The sequence below is a fragment of the Giraffa tippelskirchi genome, chromosome 2, assembly GCF_054371585.1.
Source record: "Giraffa tippelskirchi isolate mGirTip1 chromosome 2, T2T-mGirTip1v1.2.pri, whole genome shotgun sequence".
Classification (NCBI taxonomy): Eukaryota; Metazoa; Chordata; class Mammalia; order Artiodactyla; family Giraffidae; genus Giraffa; species Giraffa tippelskirchi.
This window is the reverse complement of record NC_137276.1, coordinates 91,858,156-91,882,120: the sequence shown is the minus strand read 5'-3', so window position 1 is coordinate 91,882,120 and position 23,965 is coordinate 91,858,156. Positions and strand designations below refer to the sequence as shown.

The 23,965-nt window shown below is 36.9% G+C and overlaps 1 protein-coding gene across 6 annotated transcripts in view; it reads right to left on the bottom strand.

Moving 5' to 3' along the window:
* Positions 1-23,965, bottom strand: part of ATR (ATR checkpoint kinase) — a 123,601-nt gene that overhangs the window by 9,742 nt on the left and 89,894 nt on the right. For 5 of the 6 annotated variants that reach the window (XR_014076640.1, XR_014076641.1, XM_081569519.1 and 2 more), the window contains exons 36-41: positions 19,501-19,643; positions 7,986-8,083; positions 7,279-7,511; positions 6,153-6,287; positions 4,457-4,657; positions 703-846 (exon numbers count right to left, since the gene is read on the bottom strand). Coding sequence is in view for 4 of the 6 variants with exons in the window: in XM_081569519.1 (XP_081425645.1) it covers positions 703-846; positions 4,457-4,657; positions 6,153-6,287; positions 7,279-7,511; positions 7,986-8,083; positions 19,501-19,643 (954 nt within the window). In the remaining 2 variants the exon portion in view is untranslated. Of the gene's footprint in view, positions 1-702; positions 847-4,456; positions 4,658-6,152; positions 6,515-7,278; positions 7,512-7,985; positions 8,084-19,500; positions 19,644-23,965 lie in introns of those variants that run through there. The other variant, XM_081569521.1, reaches the window with a different exon arrangement.

The window sequence follows — 23,965 nt, the reverse complement described above, 5'->3', positions numbered from 1 at the left end:
TCCAACCTTATAAAGGAAAGAAATTCTGACGTGCTATATATAACATGGATGAACCTTGACAACATAATGCTAAGTGAAAAAGCCAGTAATGTGGGCTTCCTTGGTGGTTTAGATGATCAAGAATCTGCCTGCAATGCAGGAGACCTGGGTTCGATCCCTGGGTTGGGAGAATCTCCTGAAGGAGGGCATGGCAACCCACTCCAGTATTCTTGCCTGAAGAATCCCCATGGACAGAGGTACCTGGTGGGCTAGTCCACAGGGTCGCAAAGAGTCGGACACTACTGAGTGACTAAGCAAAAAAGACAAATACTATATGACTCCACTTACATGAGATATCTAGAGTAGTTAAATTCATGGAGACATAAAGTAGAATGATGGTTACCAAAGCCTGGGTGAGGACAGGAATAGGGAGTTTACTATTCAATAGATACAGAGTTTCACTTTGAGAAGATGAAAAAAGTTCTGGAGAAGGATGACTACACAACAATGTGAATGTACTTAATACCACTAAATTGAACTGAATACTTAAAAAGGGTTAAGATGGTAAATTTTATGTTAAGTATATTTTATCCCGAAAAAATAAATTAAGTGATCATGAAAAAGGCAGTATACTTCATTTCTTCTTCGAGAGGGATCTACTTGCCCATATCTCATTGATAGTAATTATGGCAATTCTAAAATAAAAGCAAACTGTATCCAAACCTTATTAATCAAGGAATTGAATTCCATTAGTCTACAATCCTTTCTCAAGTCATCTTTTGGCTTACACATCATAATGTAGAACTTTCCATCAGATCCTTTTAAAGAGATCTTCTTTGGTTTCTGAAGAGAAGCAAGAATTTCTACCTAAAAGATGATGAGTTACATATAAATTAAGGTCAAAATTTTTTGTTTAAATTTCTATGTGTATTATATTGTGTTACCTCACATAATTAAAGGAAAATATAATAACTTGTATTATGTAGAAAGTTATTTTATTAATTTATCTTTATCTATGATCTATGAAAAGAATGGTTGCCCGTAAGCAGAAACACATTTTCACCCATTAGACATGGCTATTGAAGTAAAAGGATTACTTTGTCAGCAATGTAAGTTCATACTACACAAATTTAGGCAGCCTCTTAAAGCAGCCACAATGTTTAAATGATTTTGGAAACATTTTCCTTAGGACTTTTCTGTAGAACCTAAGACAGTTTTTAAATGCCTTTAATGGTAAGAAATCAGAAAGAAATGGTAAGAAATCAGATTGATTATATTCTTTGCAGCCAAAGATGGAGAAGCTCTATAAAGTTAGCAAGAACAAGACCAGCAGCTGACTGTGGCTCAGATCTTGAACTCCTTATTGCCAAATTCAGACTTAAACTGAAGAAAGTAGGGAAAACCACTAGACCATTCATGTATGACCTAAATCAAATTCCTTACAACTATACAGTGGAAGTGACAAATAGATTCAAGGAATTAGATCTGATAGATAGAGTGCCTGAAGAACTATGGATGGAGGTTCGTGACATTGTATAAGAGGCAGGGATCAAGACCATCCCCAAGAAAAAGAAATGCAAAAAGGCAAAACGGTTGTCTGAGGAGGCCTTACATACAGCTATGAAAAGAAGAGAAGTGAAAGGCAAAGGAGCAAAGGAGAGATATACCCATTTGAATGCAGAGTTCCAAAGAATAGCAAGGAGAGATAAGCAAGCATTCCTCAGTGATCAATGCAAAGAAATATGCGAGACAGAATAAGAGACACAGATGCATAGAACAATTTTATGGACTCTGAGGGAGAAGGTGAGGGTGGGACATTCTGGGAGAATAGCATTGAAACATGTATATTATCATATGTGAAACAGAACACCATTCCATGTTCGATGCATGAGACAAAGGCTCAGGGCCCGGGCAATGGGATGACCCAGAGGGATGGGATGGGGAGGGAGGTGGGTGGGGGGTCCAGGAACGGGAACACATGTAAACTCATGGCTGATTCATGTCAATGTATGGCAAAAACTATTACAATATTGTAAAGTAATTAGCCCCCAACTAAAATAAATAAATTTATTAAAAAAAAAAAAAAGAAATAGAGGAAAACAATAGAATGGGAAAGACGAGATCACTTCAAGAAAATTAGAGATACCAAGGGAACTTTTCATGCAGAGATGGATGGGCACAATAAAGGACAGAAATGGTAGAGCAGAAGATATTAAGAGGAGGTGGCAAGAATACACAGAAGAACCATACAAAAAAGATCTTCATGACCCAGATAGTCACGATGGTGTGATCCCTCACCTAGAGCCATACATCCTGGAATGTGCAGTCAAGCAGGCCTTAGGAAGCATCACTACGAACAAAGCTAGTGGAGGTGATGGAATTCCAGTTAAGCTATTTCAAATCCTGAAAGATGATGCTGTGAAAGTGCTGCACTCAATATGCCAGCAAATTTGGAAACCTCAGCAGTGGCCACAGGACTGGAAAAGGTCAGTTTTCATTCTAATCCCAAAGAAAGGCAATGCCAGAGAATGCTCAAACTACCACACATTTGTACTCATGTCACTAGCAAAGTAATGCTCAAAATTCTCCAAGCCAGGCTTCAACAGTACGTGAACCATGAGCTTCCAGGTGTTCAAGCTGGATTTAGAAGAGGCAGAGGAACCAGAGATCAAATTGCCAACATCCACTGGATCATCGAAAAGGCAAGAGAATTCCAGAAAAACATCTACTTCTGCTTTATTGACTATGCCAAAGCCTTTGATGTGTGGATTACAACAAACTGTGGAAAATCCTTAAAGAGATGGGAATACCAGACCACCTTACCTGCCTCCTGAGAAATCTGTATGCAGGTCAAGAAGCAACAGTTAGAATGACATGGAACAACAGACTGGTTCCAAATTGGGAAAGGAGTACATAAGGCTGTATATTGTCACCCTGCTTATTTAATTTATATGTAGAGTACATCAAGAGAAATGCTGGACTAGAAGAAGCACAAACTGGAATCAAGATTGCTGGGAGAAATATCAAAAACCTCAGATATGCACATAACACCACCCTTATGGCAGATAGCGAAGAATTAAGGAGCCTCTTGATGAAAGTGAAAGAGGAGAGTGAAAAAGTTGGCTTAAAGCTCAACATTCAGAAAACTAAGATCATGGCATCCGGCCCCATCATTTCATGGCAAATAGATGGGGAAACAATGGGAACAGTGAGACACTTTATTTTTTTGGGCTCCAAAATCACTGCTGATGGTGACTGCAGCCATGAAATTAAAAGACGCTTGCTCCTTGGAAGAAAAGCTATGACCAACCTAGACAGCATGTTAAAAAGCAGAGACATTACCAACAAAGGTCCTTCTAGTCAAAGCTATGGTTTTTCCAGTAGTCATGTATGATGTGAGAGTTGGACTATAAAGAAAGCTGAGCACGGAAGAATTGATGCTTTTGAACTGTGGTGTTGGAGAAGACTCTTGAGAGTCCCTAGGACAGCAAGGAGATCCAACCAGTCCATCCTAAAGGAAATCAGTCCTGAATATTCATTGGAAGGACTGATGCTGAAGCTGAAACTCCAAGACTTTGGCCACCTGATGCGAAGAACTGACTCATATGAAAAGACCCTGATGCTGGGAAAGATTGAAGGCTGGAGGAGAAGGGGATGACAGAGGATGAGAAGGTTGGATGGCATCATCGACTCAATGGACATGAGTTTGAGTAAACTCTGCGAGTTGGCGATGGACAGGGAGGCCTGGCGTGCTGCAGTCCATGGGGTTGCAAAAAGTTGGACACGACTGAGCGACTGACCTGATACTGATACTGAATGGTAAGAAATGTTTATCAATAGAAAGTAATTTGATTTTTGACAAAAGAACTCCTTCCAAATCAGGTCCAATTAAAAGATTAAGTTAATAAGCTGAATAATATTCTTAAGAACAAAGCATGATTATAAGTAACAAGAATGATTTCATTATGTGGCTTAGTAGCTGGCTCTGAAGCTAACAACATTTTGAGCCACAGAAGTACTAGAATAAATCTAGAGTTTTCAAGGTACTTATTTAGAAGTGCTCTAGTACTATTTCTCTAAGATAGCAACAACAACAATGAATCAAGCTCTTCCTAGATGAATTTCACTTCTTTCCAAAACACAAATTACAAACAAAATTGTATTTTGTTCTCTTTCTCTCTCTATTTTTATTACAAAGAAGAATTTGGAAAAAGAAAATTATGGAGAAAATAAAGATTTTAGTCATACTAAGAGAAAATGAACATCTGAAAAATCAAAATACCTGATTGAACATGGGACTTTTATCACTTAATTTTGTCCCATTAGTATAATAAAGTATTAATTTTCTGTATTTCTAATCATTTTTTTCTTCACACACACACACAACATTCATTTAGTCTCTGAGAAAAACACTTTTAAACTTAATTTGAAATTTTTAACAATCTTAAAAACATAGTAACATAAAAATGCAGTTTACCGTATCATCAAAGCCTGCAATATAGGCCCAATGCCCAGGAAACGGCTCATGGTTAGCATGGGCACCCGGGATTGATGGAAGAGTAGGTATCATGACTGACTGTAAAGGAATGAGGATTTCACTAAACGTTGCTTCTGCTACCAGCTTTTTAAGCATTTTAAAATGAGTGCTCATGCTCAGTGTGGAACTACTTCCATCCACCTGGAGGGGGGGGAAAAGTAGTACATTTTAATTTCTCTGTTTACCTTCAATTACAGAAGGCTTAATTTTACCCAAATAAAAATTTCACTTCTATAATATCTTAATTTCAATGGCTCAGCAGTCTGTAGTTTTCTAATTTTTTAAAAAAGACATCATCTCATTTAAACCTCTTTGTACTCTTTTACTTCATCAATAATAATAGTACCTACATTATAGGATATTAAATGACAAGATAATAGTGGCTTACAATTTGTTAGCACACATTACAAATTCCAAAGGGGTCCTTATATCAAACTTTTTTTTGTACCAAATTTCATTTGGTAGCAAAAAGATACCTGAATTCCTCACTTAGTGCAAAGATTAACATGTTTCACTGTAGAAATAGTTATGTATCTGATTATGGGATACCCTGTCAGATTACCCCTAGTGATGAAACTTAATAAAAAGTATATGTACTGTATTACCTTTAAAAATCTGAAAAATCCTGAGTTTCTAATGTAGCTGGCCATAGAGATTTCACATAAAGAACTGGAAGTTTGTACATGTAAAGCACTTAAAAAAGTGCCAGTGTTTTATAACACTGTTTTATCATAACATTATCTTTCATAATCTCAAGTGCATCAGAGGTCACACAGGATTAATGCAGATAGCCAAAACAGATTACTCTTTCAAGATGTTTGTTGAAGAGAGGTGAGAAATAGGGTATTCTGTATTTTCTCACCTGTAAATAGATGATAGAGTGAATATTTGTAAAGTGAAGTCTAGCTATTTATCTTATAGTCTGTCCCTCCTTATAAATACCTTTATCCTCACTTTTACCTTTCCTACACATTCTTTAAGGTATTTTCCCCACCTATTCCTTAGGAAGAACAGCAGTTCATTCCTATAAGTATATCCATATTCCAGTCATACACCTACTAAAAAGGTAGCCATTACACTAGATGACAACCATCTGTGTGGTTTCCTACGTGACTATGAGTACCTTGGGGCAGAAGAACATGTCTTTTTCATCTTTGTTTCCCTTAGCACAGTCCTATCCTCTGGAAGATAATGAAATGTGTACCAAAAGAATGAAACTCAAAACTTTCCTCTTGCATGTGTAGGTTAATGTATATGAATTTTGAAAGTTCAAAGGTATGACAGAAAACAATCATAGAGAGAACTCTGAATATTTTATATACTTATATTTCATATCTGCCACTTTAAAAAATTTCTAATAAATACAGATAATTCACTCAGAAGAATTTATATTAAGAAGAATTTTTAGAAATTTAGAGAATATTTGATGGTATAAGTTAGAAATTAAAAAAACAGCTTCATTAAGGTAAACTGCACATATTTAAAGTACATGATTTGATAACTTTTGATACATGTGTATACTAAGATGTGAGAATTTAAATTTAACTAATCAAATTAAATAAAACCCACTAAAATCATATGGAAGTTTTGTATAAAGTTAAGGTTGATTTATAAGTAATAAGATTTATGATAGTACCGATTTGTTGCACAATTCTAGAAGTTTATCTGTTAGGCGAGTTGCATCTCCAACAAACTTTTCTAAGGATTTTTTCATTTGAATAGCTTTATTTAGGATTTCCTTGCATCTGTTTACACGCATGGGATAAGAAGACTGTCATAAAAAAAAGTTAAATTCAGTTGTTAAAAGATTTTTAAGAGATAACAAAATCTTTTTTTTAAAGATAACAAAACTTTGGTTGACAAAAATCAGCTTAAACAATATGATGATGAAAGTTTACAGTGATACAAATTTCCTGGAAATCAATTTGGCAATACTATCAACAGCCATAGAAATGCTGCTATCCTGTGACCTGATGAATCCTCTTCTTAGGATCTACCCTGAAGAAATAATCAGAAATGATTATTATATAAATACAGATGTGTCCAGATGTTTTGTAACAGGAAAGAAAGTGAACAACCTTAATAATAATAACAACCTTAATAATCCATAAGAGTTGAACATAGATGGCTAACCATTTAGAATTTTACAAAATTTAAAAAACTGTGTCTTCAAAGCAACATTTAATAACACGGGAACATGATTATGGTAACAATCGTAAGTGAAAAATATGAAATAATATACCTATGTAATCCAAATTTAGTGCTAAAATATGCAGAGATAATAAAAATACAAAAATACATCAAAATATTAATGATATAAGCAGTGAATTTTAATTATCTTTTTTATATCTGTATATATTCTAAATCTCCTAATATACTTATTAATTAAATATATTTACCAACTTGTACATTCCTATTAATAATGCAGTAAAAACTTTCTAGTATTAATAGCACAGGCACTTTTGATTAAAAAAGATTTGAAAAAAAACTGGTTACCATTTTACATCCAGCACTAACAGTTTACTATACTTTCATAAAGAAAATGTATGATAAATCCTTTTTACACTATTTACTTAATTTGATATATATTTCTGAATTTTATAATGAGAAATAGTGCTACAATTTCTTTTTAAAAATACTTAAAATGTATTTTCTTGCTACAAATCTATTGTAAGAGAGACACCCGGGGACATGTATCAGCATTAAATAATCAATGCCACATAAAATGGAAAAAGACAATGGCTTTGTGTTTAATATATCACCTTTGACACAGCTGTCATCATCCACATTGCTTGCTGAGGATAGGCCAGAAGCACTTTGGCTATAATTTCCATCAAGACAACAAAAACTTCATCATGAGAATGACAAATTCGGGAGATCAACTGTGAAAAGGCAGTCAAAAACTGATATGGAGCTAACTGGTTTGTGTGCTCCGTGATAACTTTGTTTATTTTAACTAAATCATTTCTCATTTGTACACGATCAGAGCGGCCAGCTGGAAAAAAAAAAAATCAAAGTTAAAAATACCAGCAAAAAAAAAAAAAACCCCAAAAAACAGTGTATCAGTTTCACGGAAAACAATTTTGCTTTAAAAACAGGTTTAACATATATGTTATTCCCAAGTCCAAAGCTACATCACTTGCCAATTTGTGAAAAGATAATTTTTCTATCCCTGTAGGAAAAAATATTTAAGTCCACTGAAAAACTCAAGGCCCATTAATTTTCACTAGAAGCAAAGAGAATAAGCCACAATCCACAGTAATTTTTAAGGTAAACTGTTTGGCTTAAACTAATATTTTTCAATATGTATTAGGTTGACCAAGGAACGATCAAATTTTCACTTGCAGGCTTTGCAACTACAACAACCTCTGTTTAGTCTTTCTCCTCTTTTTAAACACTTGATTTCTTGCTCACATGTAAATTATAATTATTCTCAGTCCCTTAAAATTTCTTACCAAAAAAATCATACCTTTTTCCCATTCGTATGCCTTAGCACCAAAATCAAGCCATAATGATAACATTCGTGGCATTGATTGATATATGAACTGATTTCCATACTGTAAAGATCTGCAATTATATAGAAAAGATATTAACATAGTATTAATTTTTACATCATATGAATGAAAATTTAAAGACTCAAAGTACCACTTAAGGAATATATAACCTTCTGACTATAATTTTTGACTATAATTATAGTATCAGTATTTTTTCTCTCTTCCCATTTGACTCATCTCTTCCCATTTTTTCCTTTATAACTTCCTCACTAAGTTCTACATTACAGGGACCAAAAATAACTCAGGTTTTGACCAAGTAAAAGTCCTATCAATACTTCTTTCAAATTGTCTTTAGGATTTGTGCCTTTATTTGTATTCCATGGGCATAAGCCTAGGTTAGGCCTAATCACTCCATTTCTGGGAAACTAGAGTAACTTGGTCTTCCTATTTTGACATTTCTTCCCTTCCATAAATTCTGGACTAACATTCCTGAAATTCTAGCTTTATTATACTTCCTCCTCTTCAAAAACAGGAATCAATTATCTATATATAAGACTATATGAATGACTCTGCCGAGGATTCAAATATATACAGCCTTTTTTCTTTAAAACTTTGCAATCTTAGTCTCTCACTATTCACCAGCATACATCTTCTATCAAGTCTAATTTCCTCACCATCCTCTCAGCAAACCACACAACCCTGTCTCTGCCAAATCTGTGAAAACTTAATACAGGCATCAGTTCAGTTCAGTCACTCAGTCGTGTCCAGCTCTTTGTGACCCCATAAACTGCAGCATGCCAGGCTTCCGTGTCCATCACCAACTCCTGGAGCTTGCTCAAACTTATGTCCATTGAGTCAGTGATCCCATCCAACCATCTCATCCTCTGTCATCCCCTTCTCTTCCTGCCTTCAATCTTTCCCAGCATCAGGGTGTTTTGCAATGAGTCAGTTCTTCACTGACCAAAGTATTCACTGGCCAAAGTATTGGAGCTTCAGCTTCGTCTTTCCAATGAATATGACTGACTTCCTTTAGGATTGACTGGTTGGATCTCCTTGAAGTCCAAGGGACTCTCAAGAGTCTTCTCCAACACCACAGTTCAAAAGCATCAGTTCTTCAGCACTCAGCTTTCCATATGGTCCAACTCTCACACCCATTCATGACCACTGGAAAAACAATAGCCTTGACTAGATGGACCTCTGTCAGCAAAGTAAGGTCTCTGCTTTTTAATATGCTGTCTAGTTTGGTCATAGCTTTTCTTCCGAGGAGCAAGCGTCTTTTAATTTTACGGCTGCAGTCACCATCTGCAGTGATTTTGGAGCCCAAGAAAATAAAGGCTCTCACTGTTTCCATTGTTTCCCCATCTATTTGCCATGAAGTGATGGGACCGGATGCCATGATCTTAGTTTTCTGAATGTTGAGGTTTAAGCCGGCTTTTTCACTCTCCTCTTTCACTTTCATCAAGAGGCTCCTTAGTTCTTCTTCGCTTTCTGCCATAAGAGTGGTGTCATCTGCATATCTGAGGTTATTGATATTTCTCTTGGCAATCTTGATTCCAGCGCATGCTTCATCCAGCCTGGGATTTTGCATGATGTACTCTGCATATAAGTTAAATAAGCAGGGTGATAATATACAGCCTTGAAGTACTCCTTTCCCAATTTGGAATCAGTCCGTTGTTCTATGTCTGGTTCTAACTGTTGCTTCTTGACCTGCATACAGATTTCTCAGGAGGCAGGTAAGGTGGTCTGGTATTCCCATCTCTTTAAGAATTTTCCACAGTTTGTTGTGATCCACACAGTCAAAGGCTTTGGCATAGTCAATAAAGCAGAAGTAGGTGTTTTTCTGGAATTCTTTTGCTTTTCTATGATCCAACGGATGTTGGCAATTTGATCTCTGGTTCCTCTGCATATCTCAGAAATATTTCATGTTTCACACCAGACCACTGAGACAAATTGAATATCATAGTAAAGTGAGTCACACAAGTTTTTTGGTCTCTCAGTGCATATAAAAGTCATATTTACACTATATTGTATAGTCTACTAAGTGTGCAATAGCATGGTTGACTGATGTTAGCTGTGGGTTTGATATATATGGCCTTTACTATGTTGAGGTATGTTCCTACTATAACAAGTTTACTGAGACTTTTTATCATAAATGGGTATTGAATCTTCTCAAATGTTTTTTCTACATTTATTGAGAGGATCATATGGTTTTTACTCTTCATTTTATTAATGTGATGTACCAAGTTAATTGATTTGTGGCTGCTGAATCATTCCTGCATCCCTGGAATAAATCCCACTTGATCACGTGTTTAATCCTTTTAATGCATTGTAGCAGCTGATTTGCTAGTTATTTTATTGAGGATTTTGTGTCTATGTTCATTAGAGATAGTAGCCTGTAATTTTCTTTTTTGTGTGTTGTCTTTGTCTGGTTTTGGTATCACAGTGATGTTGGCCTCATAAAATGAGTTAGGAAGGGTTTCTTCCTCTTCAATTTTTGGGAAGAGTTTGAAAGGGATAGTGTTAAATCTTCTTTGAATGTTTGGTAGAATGGACCTGTTTCTTTATCATTCAGTCTTGGAAGGGTATATGGTTCTAAGAATTTGTCCATTTCTTCTAGGTTGTCCAATTTGTTCAAATAGCTGTCCATAATATTCTCTTATAATCCTTTGTATTTCTGTAGTATTTGTTGCTATTTCTCCCTTTTATTTCTGATTTTGCAGAAGCTTCTTTTTTCTTGGTGAGTCTAGATAAAGGTTGGTCAATTTTGTTTACGTTTTCAGAGAATCAGCTTTTATTTTCACTGATCTTTGTCTTTTTAGTCTCTATTTAATAATTTCCACTCTGATATTATTTTCTTCCTTCTATGAACTTTGGGCATTGTTTTTTCTTCTTTTTCTAGTTCCTTTAGGTTGTAAGGTTAGATTGTTTGAGATTTTTTTTTTTGTTTCTTAAGGTAGGCCTGTACTACTATAAATTTCCCTCTTAGTACTGCTTTTGTTGCATCCCATATATTTTTGGTATGCCATATTTTCGTTTTCATTTGTCTTCAGGTAATTTTAAATTAAATTAAATTAAAATTCTTCTTTGATTTCTATGTTGACCCAATAGTTGTTCAGTAGCATGCTGTGCAGTCTCCATATACTTGCCATTTTTCCACCTTTCTTCTTGTAGTTGATTTCCAGTTTCATACCATACCATTGGGACAGATGCTTGATATGATTTTAATCTTCTTAAATTTACTGAGATTTGTTCTGTGGCTCAAGATATGGCCTGTCCTTGAGAAAGTTCCATGTGCACTTGAGAATATGTATTCTGCTGCATTTGGATGTTCTGTACAGATCTATCAAATCCATCTGCTTCTGCTGTTTCCTTGTTGAATTTCTCTCTAGATGATTTATCCATTGATGCAAGTGAGATGTTGAAATTCCCTGTTATTATTGTGCTGCTGTCAAGTTCCATTTGCTTGTACTATCATCTTCCATTCCTTCAATCTGAGCTTAAGTTTGTCTTCAGAGCTGAGCTAGAGGCAGCATATCATTGGGTCTTGTTTTTTAATCCATCTAACCACTTTGTGGCTTTTGGTTAGTGAATTCAATGCATTTACATTTTTGGTGATAGATGAGGACTTAGTACTGTCATTTTAGCTTTCATTTTCTGGTTGCTCTAGCTCTCCATTGTTTTTTTTTCCTTATGTGATGTCTGCCATTTTGGTTTAGAGGTTTTCTGTCTTTCATAGTTTCCCCCTTGTTTATGTTTCATGCTTCTACTCTAGATTTATGTTTTGTGGTTCTCATGGAATCTGTATGAAACCTCTCATAGATAAAATAGTACTTTTTCTGCTGATAGGATCTTATCTTTATTTAACTACATAGGATCTGTCCTTTTCCTCTTTCCCTTTTGTATTTTTTGTTGTCTCAAATTATCCCTTTTTATGTTGTGAATTTGTCACTGAATTGAAGTAGCTATAGTTGTTTTTTCAACTATTTCCCCCCTTTAACTGCTATGCTATAACAGAGTGAGTGTTTAAAAACCTATTGTGAAGTAGATGGAGAAATATACCATGTTCATGGATCGGAAGAATCAATATAGTGAAAATGAGTACACTACCCAAAGCAATCTATAGATTCAGTGCAATCCCTATCAAGCTACCAACAGTATTTTTCAGAGAACTAGAACAAATAATTTCACAATTTGTATGGATATACAAAAAACCTCGAATTGACAAAGCAATCTTGAGAAAGAAGAATGGAACTGGAGGAATCAACCTACCTGACTTCAGGCTATACTACAAAGCCACAGTCATCAAGACAGTATGGTACTGGCACAAAGACATACATAGATCAATGGAACAAAATAGAAAGCCCAGAGACAAATCCACGCACCTTATCTTTGACAGAGGAGGCAAGAATATACAATGGAGAAAAGACAATCACTTTAACAAGTGGTGCTGGGAAAACTGGTCAACCACTTGTAAAAGAATGAAACTAGAACACTTTCTAACACCATACATAAAAATAAACTCAAAATGGATTTAAGATCTAAATGTAAGACCAGAAACTATAAAATTCCTAGCGGAAAACATAGGCAAAACACTCTCTGACATAAATCATAGCAGGATCCTCTATGACCCACCTCCCAGAGTAATGGAAATAAAAGCAAAAATAAACAAATGGGACCTAATTAAACTTAAAAGCTTTTGCACAATGAAAGAAATTATAAGCAAGGTGAAAAGACAGCCTTCAGAATGGAAGAAAACAATAGCAAATGAAGCAACTGATAAAGAATTAATCTCAAAAATATATAAGCAGCTCATGTAGCTCAATTCCAGAAAAATAAGCGACCCAATCAAAAAATGGGCCAAAGAACTAAACAGACATTTCTCCAAAGAAGACATACAGATGGCTAACAAACACATGAAAAGATCTTCAACATCACTCATTATCAGAGAAATGCAAATCAAAACCACAATTAGGTACCATCTCACGCTGGTCTGAATGGCTGCTATCAAAAAGTCTGCAAACAATAAATGCTGGAGAGGGTGTAGAGAAAAAGGAACCCTCTTACACTGTTGGTGGGAATGCAAACTAGTACAGCCACTATGGAGAACAGTGTGGAGATTCCTTAAAAAACTGGAAATAGAACTGCCATACGAGCCAGCAATCCCACTGCTGGGCATATACACCAAGGAAACCAGAATTGAAAGAGACATGTGTACCCCAGTGTTCATTGCAGCACTGTTTACAATAGCCAGACATGGAAGCAACCTAGATGTCCATCGGCAAATGAATGAATAAGAAAGCTGTGGTACATATACACAATGGAATATTATTCAGCTATTAAAAAGAATGCATTTGAATCAGTTCTAATGAGGTGGATGAAACTGGAGCCTATTATACAGAGCGAAGTAAGTCAGAAAGAAAAACACCAATATAGTATATTAACGCATATATATGGAATTTAGAAAGATGGTAATGATGACCCTATATGCAAGACAGCGTAAGAGACACAGATGTAAAGAACAGACTTTTGGACTCTGTGGGAGAAGGCGAGGGTGGGATGATTTGAGAGAATAGCATTGAAACATGTATATTATCATATGTGAAATAGATTGCCAGTCCAGGTTTGATGCATGAGACAGGGTGCTAGGGCTGGTGTACTGGGATGACCCTGAGGGATGGGATGGGGAGGGAAGAGGGAGGGGGGTCAGGATGGGGAACACATGTACACTCATGGGTGTTTCATGTGAATGTATGGCAAAAACCACCACAATATTGTAAAGTAATTAGCCTCCAATTAAAATAAATTAAAAAAAAAAGAAAAAAACCCCTATTGTGATAAAGGTTTGTAATTTTTGATTCTATTTATCACCTTACTGAAAGTTTTGTGTACTTTCTTGGGTTTTGTTTCTGTTAGAAAAGATCCCTTCAACTTTTCTTATGAGGCAGGTCTAATGCTGATGAACTCTCAGCTTTCATTTGTATGGGAAAGTCTATTTCTCCTTCATATCTGAATAATAATTTTGCTGGATAGAGTATTCCTGAGTGACAATTTTTATCTTTCAGTATTTTGGGAATGTCACTCTACTTCCTCCTGGTCTCTAGAGTTTCTGCTAAGAAATCTGATACCCAAAGAGGTAATTTTGTGGGTTACCATCCCTTTTTTCCTTAGCTGCCTTTAAAATTCTTTGTCACTGACTTTTGACAATATTAGTATAATCTGTCTAGAAAAAGATAATTAGGTGTTCTCTTGGCTTTATGGACTTGCATATTCAATTTCTTCTCCCGGTTTGGGAAGTTCTCAGCTATTATTTATTTAAATAAACTCTTTGCTCTCTTCTCTGTCTTCTTTTCTAGGATATTCACTACCTAATGTTGCCCTTCCTAAAAGAAGTGGATAGCTCGTATAGAATTTCCTCATTTTTAAAATATTTCCTGTCCGACTTGTACCATTTCTAGATTTCTATCTTCAAGCTGGCTAATTCTATAATTTGCCTACAATATTTCCAGTGCTTTTAAATGCATTCTTCATCTTGTTCATTGCATTGAACTCCAGAATTTGTGTGGTTCCTTTATAGAGTTTCAGTCTCTTAGGTAAGTACTCCCTCTGTTCATTAATTTTTATTCCTGACCCACTGAACTAATTGCCTTCCTAAGTTTTGCTCACTGAGTTTCTTCATCACAGCTCTATTGAATTCTGTTTCAGATTGCACTGTTCTATGACTTTAAGTTTGGTTTCTGGAAAATGACTGGTTCCTTGTTACTGTAGTTTTTCATGGTGCTAGATGAGTTGCTCCTCTGCCAGCATATTAGAAGCAGGGACAGGCTAGAGATTACAGGCCTTTCATTTGTTTCCAGAAGGTGGCATATAGCATAGGTTTCTGGTTTCTTTTACCTGCGGTGCCCCTGGTTCTTTGTGATTTTGCCCTTTCTGCCTTCCAGCTCCTCCGTTAGAGGTGTGACTCCTTGCCCCATTTATTGCTTCCTGTGCCTCTGGAGCCACTGGTCCCTTCCTCCTGCCACTGTTACTGGTGTTGCTGCCTGGGCACCTGGATGATAGATTCTGCCATATTGCCTGGAATCCCATGAACTGCAGGCTCCACTGCCACAGGGGGAGGGTAATGAGGAAAGTTGGAAGGGGAGCCAAGGTTGTGTGGGCATCCCTCTTGTGTCTGTTGTTGTAGTGTTTGTGGGCTCTGCCATAGTGGACCTGCAGTCGTAGGTGCCTCAGCAGTTGGAGACACAGGATCTCAGGCCCCACTGCAACTGCTTCCCAGTTATCCTGGCCACAGAAACTTATGAGGCCAGGAGGCTGGAATGTGTATGTCCTTCCCTGCTTCTATAACGTTCTCTGGGGCTGCAGACTCAGTTGCTGTGGTTGGAGAGCTGGGTTTGCAGGCATCACCTCTGCTGTTCCCTTGCTTTCATCTCATCTCTGTGTTCTAGTCCACCCACCTTTAAATGTACTGATATGTGAATTCTCCAGTATCTTGATGTGTTCAGCAGAAGTATCTCTGGTGTACTGTGAGCATTTTACTCATTGTAGATGGATGCAAAGGTAGCTTTTCACTGTGCCATATTGCTGACATCACCCCAATCACAAAATGTATTTCTTAAACAATAAAGCTTGAAAGCTGAGATTATGCCTTGATTCATGGCCTGAAAAAAGGATGTTGTAGTAGCAGGCATGAAAACAACATTAGTCTCAAGAAACATCTCTATTAGAGCTCTTGGGTGACCAGGTGCATTGTCAATGAGCACTCACATTTTGAAAGGACTCTTTGTTTTTGTGTAGTAAGACTTGACTGTGGGCTTAAAATATGTAGTAAGACAAGTTGTAAACATGTGGTAACATCCAGGCTTTGTGGCTCCATTTATAGAGCATAGGCAGAACAGACTTAGTATAAATCTTAGGGCCCAAGGATTTTCATAGTAGTAAGTGAGCACTGGCTTCAAAGTAAAAGTCATCAGCTGCATTAGCCCCTAATAAGAGAGTCAGCCTGTCCTTTGAAGCCAGGGATTAACTTCTCTCTAGCTATTAAAGTTCCAGATGGCAACTTCTTCCAATATGAGGCTGTTTTGTCAAAAATCTGTTATTTAGTGTAGCCACCTTCATTAATGATCTTAGCTAGATCTTCTGGATAACTTGCTGCAGCTTCCACATCAGCACTTGTTGCTTCACTTTTCACTTTTCTGTTATGGAAATGGTTTCTTTCCCTAAACTTCGTGAACCAATGTCTGCTAACTTCAAACTTTCCTTCCACAGCTTTCTCACCTCCTTCAGCTTTCCTAGAATCAAAGAGAGTTAGGGCCTTGCTCCAGATTAGGCTTTGGTAATATGGTGCCTGGTTTGACCTCAGTAGACTACTAAAATCTTCTCCATATCAGCAATAAAGTGGCTTCACTTCCTTATTATTTATGTGTTCACTGGAGTAGCAGTTTAAATTTCCTTCAAGAACTTTTTCTTTGCATTCACAAAACTTGGCTAATTCTTTGGCACAAGAGGTCTAGCTTTTGGCTTATCTCAGCTTTTGACATGGCTTCCTCACTAAGCTTAATCATCTCTTTTTCTGATTTAAGGTGAGAGACATGTGACCTTCCTTTCGCTTGAACGCCTAAAGGCCTCTTAACAGGCTTAATTTCAATATTGTTGTCTTAGGGAATAGGGAGGCCCAAAGAGAGGGAAAGAGATGGTGGGCCAGTTAGCGGAGCAGTCAGAACACACACATTTATGGAATAAGTGTCCTGTACAGACACAGTCTGCAGTGCCCCAAAACGATTATAATAGTCAACATCAAAGATTACTGATCACAGATCACCATTAACAAAACAATAATAATGAAAAAGTTTGAAATATTGCAAGGATTACCAAAATGTGAGTACCAATTACCAAAATGAGAAACACGAAGTGAGTAAATGATGTCGGAAAAATGGCATTGATAAACTTGCTTGATGCAAGGTTGCCACAAAACTTCAGTTTGTAAAAAAACACAGATGCTCAATAAAATGTGATACGCCTGTAATGTCCTCTCTTCCTTGAGTTTCAGTTCAGTTCAGTTCAGTTGCTCAGTTGTGTCCAACTCTTTGTGACCCCACGGACTGCAGCATGCCAGGCCTCCCTGTCCATCGCCAACTCCCGGAGTTTACTCAAACTCATGTCCATTGAGTCAATGATGCCATCCAACCATCTCATCCTCTGTTGTCCCCTTCTCTGCTTGCCTTCAATCTTTCCCAGCATCAGGGTCTTTTCAAATGAGTCAGTTCTTTGCCTCAGGTGGCCAAAGTATTGGAGTTTGAGCTTCAGCACCAGTCCTTCCAATGAATATTCAGGACTGATTTCCTTTAGGATGGACTGGTTGGATCTCCTTGCAGTTCAAGGGACTCTCAAGAGTCTTCTCCAATACCACAGTTAAAAAGCATCAATTCTTTAGTGCTCAGCTTTTTTTACAGTCCAACTCTCACATCCATACATGACTACTGGAAAAACCATAGCTTTGACTAGACAGACCTTTGTTGGCAAAGTAATGTCTCTGCTTTTTAGTTTAATTACTTCTTAAAATCCTACCTTCTTCATGAGGCCTAACAAACTTCCGCAGCAATTCAGTGCAAAGAGCTGTATTATTTTTGATATCATGAAGCCAGAGGCTTCAGTTTTTGACTTCAGATTTGCCCCAAATCCATGACTCCTGGACTTGTTTGGCTCATTTTTGGTATCTTGCTAATATCAAGAAGATATTTCTAATATCTATACCATTTATTTTGATATTTGATCACATTCTACTATGTACTGTTAGTTAAACATTTTGTGTGCTAAGGTTTCTTTATCCAATTGGACTGTAGCTCCTTGAGGGAAAGCACTAATGATATTAGTAATAACACAGTAATTCAGTCACTCAGGGGATAAGCATCAATAGCTGAGTTTATTTACACCTTTAAACACGCAAATGTTTTATTTTAACTACTATGGATAAAATATGTTCTAAAATAGTCTTACATTTTTTTAGCCCTGCTTTTTTAAACTGTACTTTTAAAAATCTCACATTACCTAACAGTTCTAAGCAGTCAAGGACTCTAAATAACTCATTGTTTTAGAAGAAATGTATTAAATAAATTCTGTATACCAATCACATGATATATGTCAAAACTAAAGAGCAAATGAAAGGCATTACTCATTTTAGAAAAGAAAAATGCATTTAATAACTATGTTCTGCTTATGCTTCCATTTCAAAATGCCAATATACCAGAAATTCTTCCTCAATAACAAGCTATTAGTAATCAATGATAAATTAAATTAGGTTTGGATTTTATAAAACTTGAATTCCAAGGAGTTCCCTGGTAGGCTTAGCGGTTAGGATTCCAGGCTTTCACTGCTGTGGCCCTTGTTTAATCCCTGGTTGTGGAACTGAGATCCCACAAGCCATGCAGTAGGGCCAAAAAACAAACAAACAAAAAAACAAACAGCAACAGCAAAACCCCCCTGAATTCCATTTTGGGAAGAAAGGCTTTGCCAAATCTTACAATCTTAACATTGACAATGACTAAACAAATACTACTTTAATTCCTAAAAATACTGAATTGAGAAGCCAAAATACCAAATAATAGGTAACTTTATATAGATTTATTGCTCTGAAGTAAGTTACTTTTCAAGGTAAAGCAATGGTACATGAGTATGATAAGAAGAATGAGTAGAATGTTATTATTACTTCTCAGGAATTAACAATTTATAACAATATAAACTGTAGGCATGAGATAATACACTATATGACTATAATACACTAATATATGAAATTAAGTTACATTTCACCTGTTATCTAGTTTAGGAGATAAGCTCTTTCTACAAGTCTAATGTCAGAACCGGGCTTCCCAAGTGGAGCTGGTGGTAAAGAACCTGCCTGCCAATTCAGGAGACATAAGAGATGTGGGTTCTATTCCTGAGTCGGCAAGATCCCCTGGAGGAGGGCATGTCAACCCACTCCAGTATTCTAGCAGAGAATCCCATGGACAGGGGAGACTGGCAGGCTACAGTCTATAGGGTTGCAAAGAGTCAAACATGACTCACATGACTTACCATGCACAATGTAAGAACCACTTTTATATATACTACTTCTTAGCAGAATGGTCTGGAAGGAAACATTTCACTGGCAATTAAATACAATCATTAAATACATTAGATTTAGGGTCTTCTAAAATTCTAGGGAAGGGGACTCAGAGGATGTCGGTCCAGAGTGGGAAGGACATAATTTTCATTGTATGTTCTTGGCACTATTGAACTTTAAAAACACATGAATATATTACTTACTCCATTAAAACAGTTATTATTTAAAGAGAAGGGAAAAATTGTATAAAGAAAAAACTTACATCTCATCTAAAGTGATAGTCTGAACCAGTGGTAAAGCAGAAAACATCCTACTTATGCAAAGATCTGTGATAACAGTTCAGTATCAACAACCATCCTGATCTGTTCAGTCAGCAAACATGCAGTTCTTACTCTCACCTTCCGAAGTGAAGAAGTATATATCGAATGAGATCACCCTGCTTTTCCATTTTGTTATCTGTGACCATGGGCATCAATTTGTCATAGTACTTGGCAAGGTAGAAATGTCCATCCTCCCACTCTGGCAGAAACAAGGTTACATCCTGTAGAAGAGAACACACAATACTCACTTAAGAAAATCCTCCATTATGCTGATAAGTAAAGCATGAATAGATAATTAGGGATCAAAACTATGAGACCCACATCTAGTCAGCGTGAAGTCAAAGGCAGACTGACACTTTGGTGTAAATAAGAGCTGCTGCTGCTACGTCGCTTCAATCGTGTCCGACTCTGTGAGAACCCATAGACGGCAGCCCATTAGGCTCTGATGTCCCTGGGATTTTCCAGGCATGAGTACTGGAGTAGGTTGCCATTGCCTTCTCTAAAATAAGAGCTACTTTCTTACAAAGCTTTTCTCAGGATGGCTGATGTTCTGATGGGTTGCCCGCTGACCAACATGTCATGATAATTAGCTATGTAGGGGGAAAAATAACTCCACTTCACTGCCATTATACATAATACCTCAAAACAATTTTCAGATGGATTAAAGCATTTCATATATGTGTGCGTACGTTTATTTTTATTGTTTTAAAATAAACCTCAGAGAAAGAAGTAATATCAAATCTCTGAAGAGGACAGGACTTTAATAGCAAACAGATATGGTTAAAAAAACCACATATCTTATTTTTCTCTAAGATCTCTCATAAGTTATTGCTCCCCTCTTCTCAACTACTTCACAACCAGGCTTCTAAAAAGATTCCTCAAACTGTTTCTTTCCACCTTCAGTCGACACCACTTCACTAAAGCAGCAACTTAAACAGATACTTTCTGATTCTGACCTCATGTGAGCTCTCTTCAGCATCCTGCTGTTGTCCATGCCATTTCTCCTTTGAATCCCTTTCTTCCTTTTGCTTTTATGAGGCCACAACCTTCCAAGTTTTCTCCTACCTTTCTGGCTACTCCTTCTGAGTTGCCTTTGTCATTTCCTTTCCCTTTTCTTTATATTTGTATATTTGTGTGGTTTATTAATTTTCCAATGATATTATTTAAAATGTGATGAAAAATACATACAATAACTGAGTAAAAAATTTTTTAAAAAAAAGCTCTGCTCTTAATTCAAGAACATGGTATAGGCCAGGGACCTTCAAATGAGATCTTAAGTTTTCTCTGAATTTAATCCTAAAACCTTCCAGATACAAACCTGCTTATGGACAGAGGAGAGAATGACAGGACTAGATGTACGGAACAGAGACGCTGGATTCATGTGCCTAAAACTGGCCACAGGGATGAGGATCCCAGTGTGCTTTTACCATCTAGTCATGAAAAGTGTGGAAGTGTTAGTCACTCAGTCGCGTCTGACTCCTTGCAACACCAGGGACTGTAGCCTGCCAGGCTCCTCTGTCTAAGGAATTTTCCAGGCAAGAATACTGGAGGGGGTTGCCATTCCCTTCTCCAGGGGATCTTCCCAAACCAGGGATCAAACCCAGGTCTCCCGAAATGCACAACTGAGTAACTGAACAACAACAATTGCTATACATACAGTATTCCATTAAAGGAGTATGTTATAATTTGTTTATCCATTCTATAACTGAATGACATTTTTACTTCCAGTTTAAAATCTACAAATAATGTTGGTACAAACATTTTTGTTTTTTGTATATGTCATATGGAGACATGTTGAGCATTGGTAAAGTGGCTGTCATAGTATTATCACCTTTAGGAGAAAACATCAAACTGTTTTCCAAAATGACTGTAACAATCTATACTTCCAGCAGCACTGTATGAGCATCTAAATGCTCCATAGTCTTTCTAACATTTTAGAATATCAATCTTTTAAATTTTAACCATTCTTGTAGGTATACAGTGTTAGGTCATAATACTTTTTGGAGAAGGCAATGGCAACCCACTCCAATACTCTTGCCTGGAAAATCCCATGGACGGAGGAGCCTGGTAGGCTGCAGTCCATGGGGTCGCAAAGAGTCAGACACGACTGAGCGACTTCACTTTCACTTTTCACTTTCATGCATTGGAGAAGGAAATGGCAACCCACTCCAGTGTTCTTGCCTGGAGAATCCCAGGGACGTGGGAGCCTGGTGGGCTGACGGCTATGGGGTCGCACAGAGTCGGACACGCCTGAAGTGACTTAGCAGCAGCAGCAGCAGCAGCAGCATAATACTTTTAAAACTGAACTACAGTTGATTTACAATATTTTATTAGTTTCATCATAACACTTTTAAAATTTACATCTATTCTTATGTATTCAGTGAACATTTTTTTTTTTTTGGAGGGGTCATTTGTATATTTACTTTCATGAAGTTTTCTATTCAATATTAAAATTGAGCTATCTGTATTTTTATTGCCTTTTAAGAGTTCTTATTATATTCTGGATGAGTCTCTTGTCATTTATATATTGGAAAATATCTTCTAATCTATAGCTTGTCTTTACATTCTTTAAAAAATATTTATATTTGTGGCTTTCCTGGTGGTTCAGTGGTTAAGAATCAGCCTGCCAAGAGATACTGGTTTGATCTCTGATTTGGGAAGATCCCACATGTCGTGGAGCAACTAAGCCCATGGGCCACAGTTACTGAGCCTGTGCTCTAGAGCCCAAGAGCTGCAACTACTGAGCCCACATGTCACAATTACTGAAGCCTATGTGCCCTAGAGTCTGTGCTCTGCAACAAGAGAAGCCACCGCAATGAGAAGCCTGCACACTGCCACTAGAGAGTAGCCCCTGCTTGCCGTACCTAGAGAAAAGCCCACACAGCAATGAAGACCCAGCATGGCCAAAACAAATAAATAAAAGTATTCATAATTATTAATAAATATATATTTATTTTAAATTGAAATACAGTTGATGTATAATATTATGTTAGTTTCAGGTGTACTACACAGTGATTTGACATTTGCATACACTATGAAATGGTCACTATAAGTCTAGTAACCATCTGTCCCCATACAAAATTATTACAATATTATTGACCATATTCCTTACGCTGTATATCTCTATGACCTATTTATTATAATTGAAGGTTTGTACCTCTTAATTCCCTTCATCTATTCCCCCTCCACCCACCTCCCCTCCCTCTTGAATTTACTTTCTTAATGGTACCTTTCCATAAACAGAAATTAATAATTTTAATTTAGTCAAATTTATTAATTGTTTCCTTTTATGGTTGTTGCTTTTGGTCTGTTTAAGACGTCCTGAGCTACATCTAGGTATGAAGATACTCTCCTATATTCTATTTTGGGAAATTTATTATTTTGCCTTTCACATTTAGATCTATAATCTCCTTGAAGTTTATGTTATAAAGAAGACATAAAGTTTAATTTCTCCCTCATAAGATATCCAAATGACACAACATCATTTATTGAAAAGAGTATTTCTCTCAATTCTCTAATATCATCAGAATGGCTGCTATCCAAAAGTCTACAAGCAATAAAGCTGGAGAGGGTGTGGAGAAAAGGGAACACTATTACACTGTTGGTGGGAATGCAAACTAGTACAGCCACTATGGAGAACAGTGTGGAGATTCCTCAAAAAACTGGAAATAGAACTGCCATATGACCCAGCAATCCCACTGCTGGGCATACACACTGAGGAAACCAGAATTGAAAAAAAAAAAAAAGAAAGAAAGAGACATGTGTATCCCAATGTTCATCACAGCACTGTTTATAATAGCCAGGACATGGAAGCAACCTAGATGTCCATCAGCAGACGAATGGATAAGGAAGCTGTGGTACATATACACAATGGAATATTACTCAGCCATTAAAAAGAATACATTCGAATCAGTTCTAATGAGGTGGATGAAACTGGAGCCCATTATACAGAGTGAAGTAAGCCAGAAAGAAAAACACCAATACAGTATACTAATGCATATATATGGAATTCAGTAAATCGGTAAAGATAACCCTGTATGCAAGACAGCAAAAGAGACACAGATGTATAGAACTGTATTTTGGACTCTACGGGAGAGGGCGAGGGTGGGATGATATGGGAGAATGGCATTGAAGCACATAAGTTATCATATGTGAAACGAATCACCAGTCTAGGTTCAATGCATGATACCGGGTGCTCGGGGCTGGTGCACTGGGATGACCCAGAGGGATGGGATGGGGAGGGAGATGGGAGGGGGGTTCTGGAAGGGGAACACATGTACACCCATAGCAGATTCATGTCAATGTATTGCAAGACTAATACAATATTGTAAAGTAAAAAATAGATTAAAAAAAAAAGAATATATTTCTGAGTTCTCTCTACTGTCCTACTAGTTATCTAACCTTATGTGACACGACATCACTTGGAATACTATACCTTTATAATAAGTCTTAAAACACATGCTGGTTATTCTCAGTTGTTTGCCCTTCCAAACTATAGTTGTCACACTTAATTGTTTTCTACCCTGCTCTGTGTCCCAAAAGA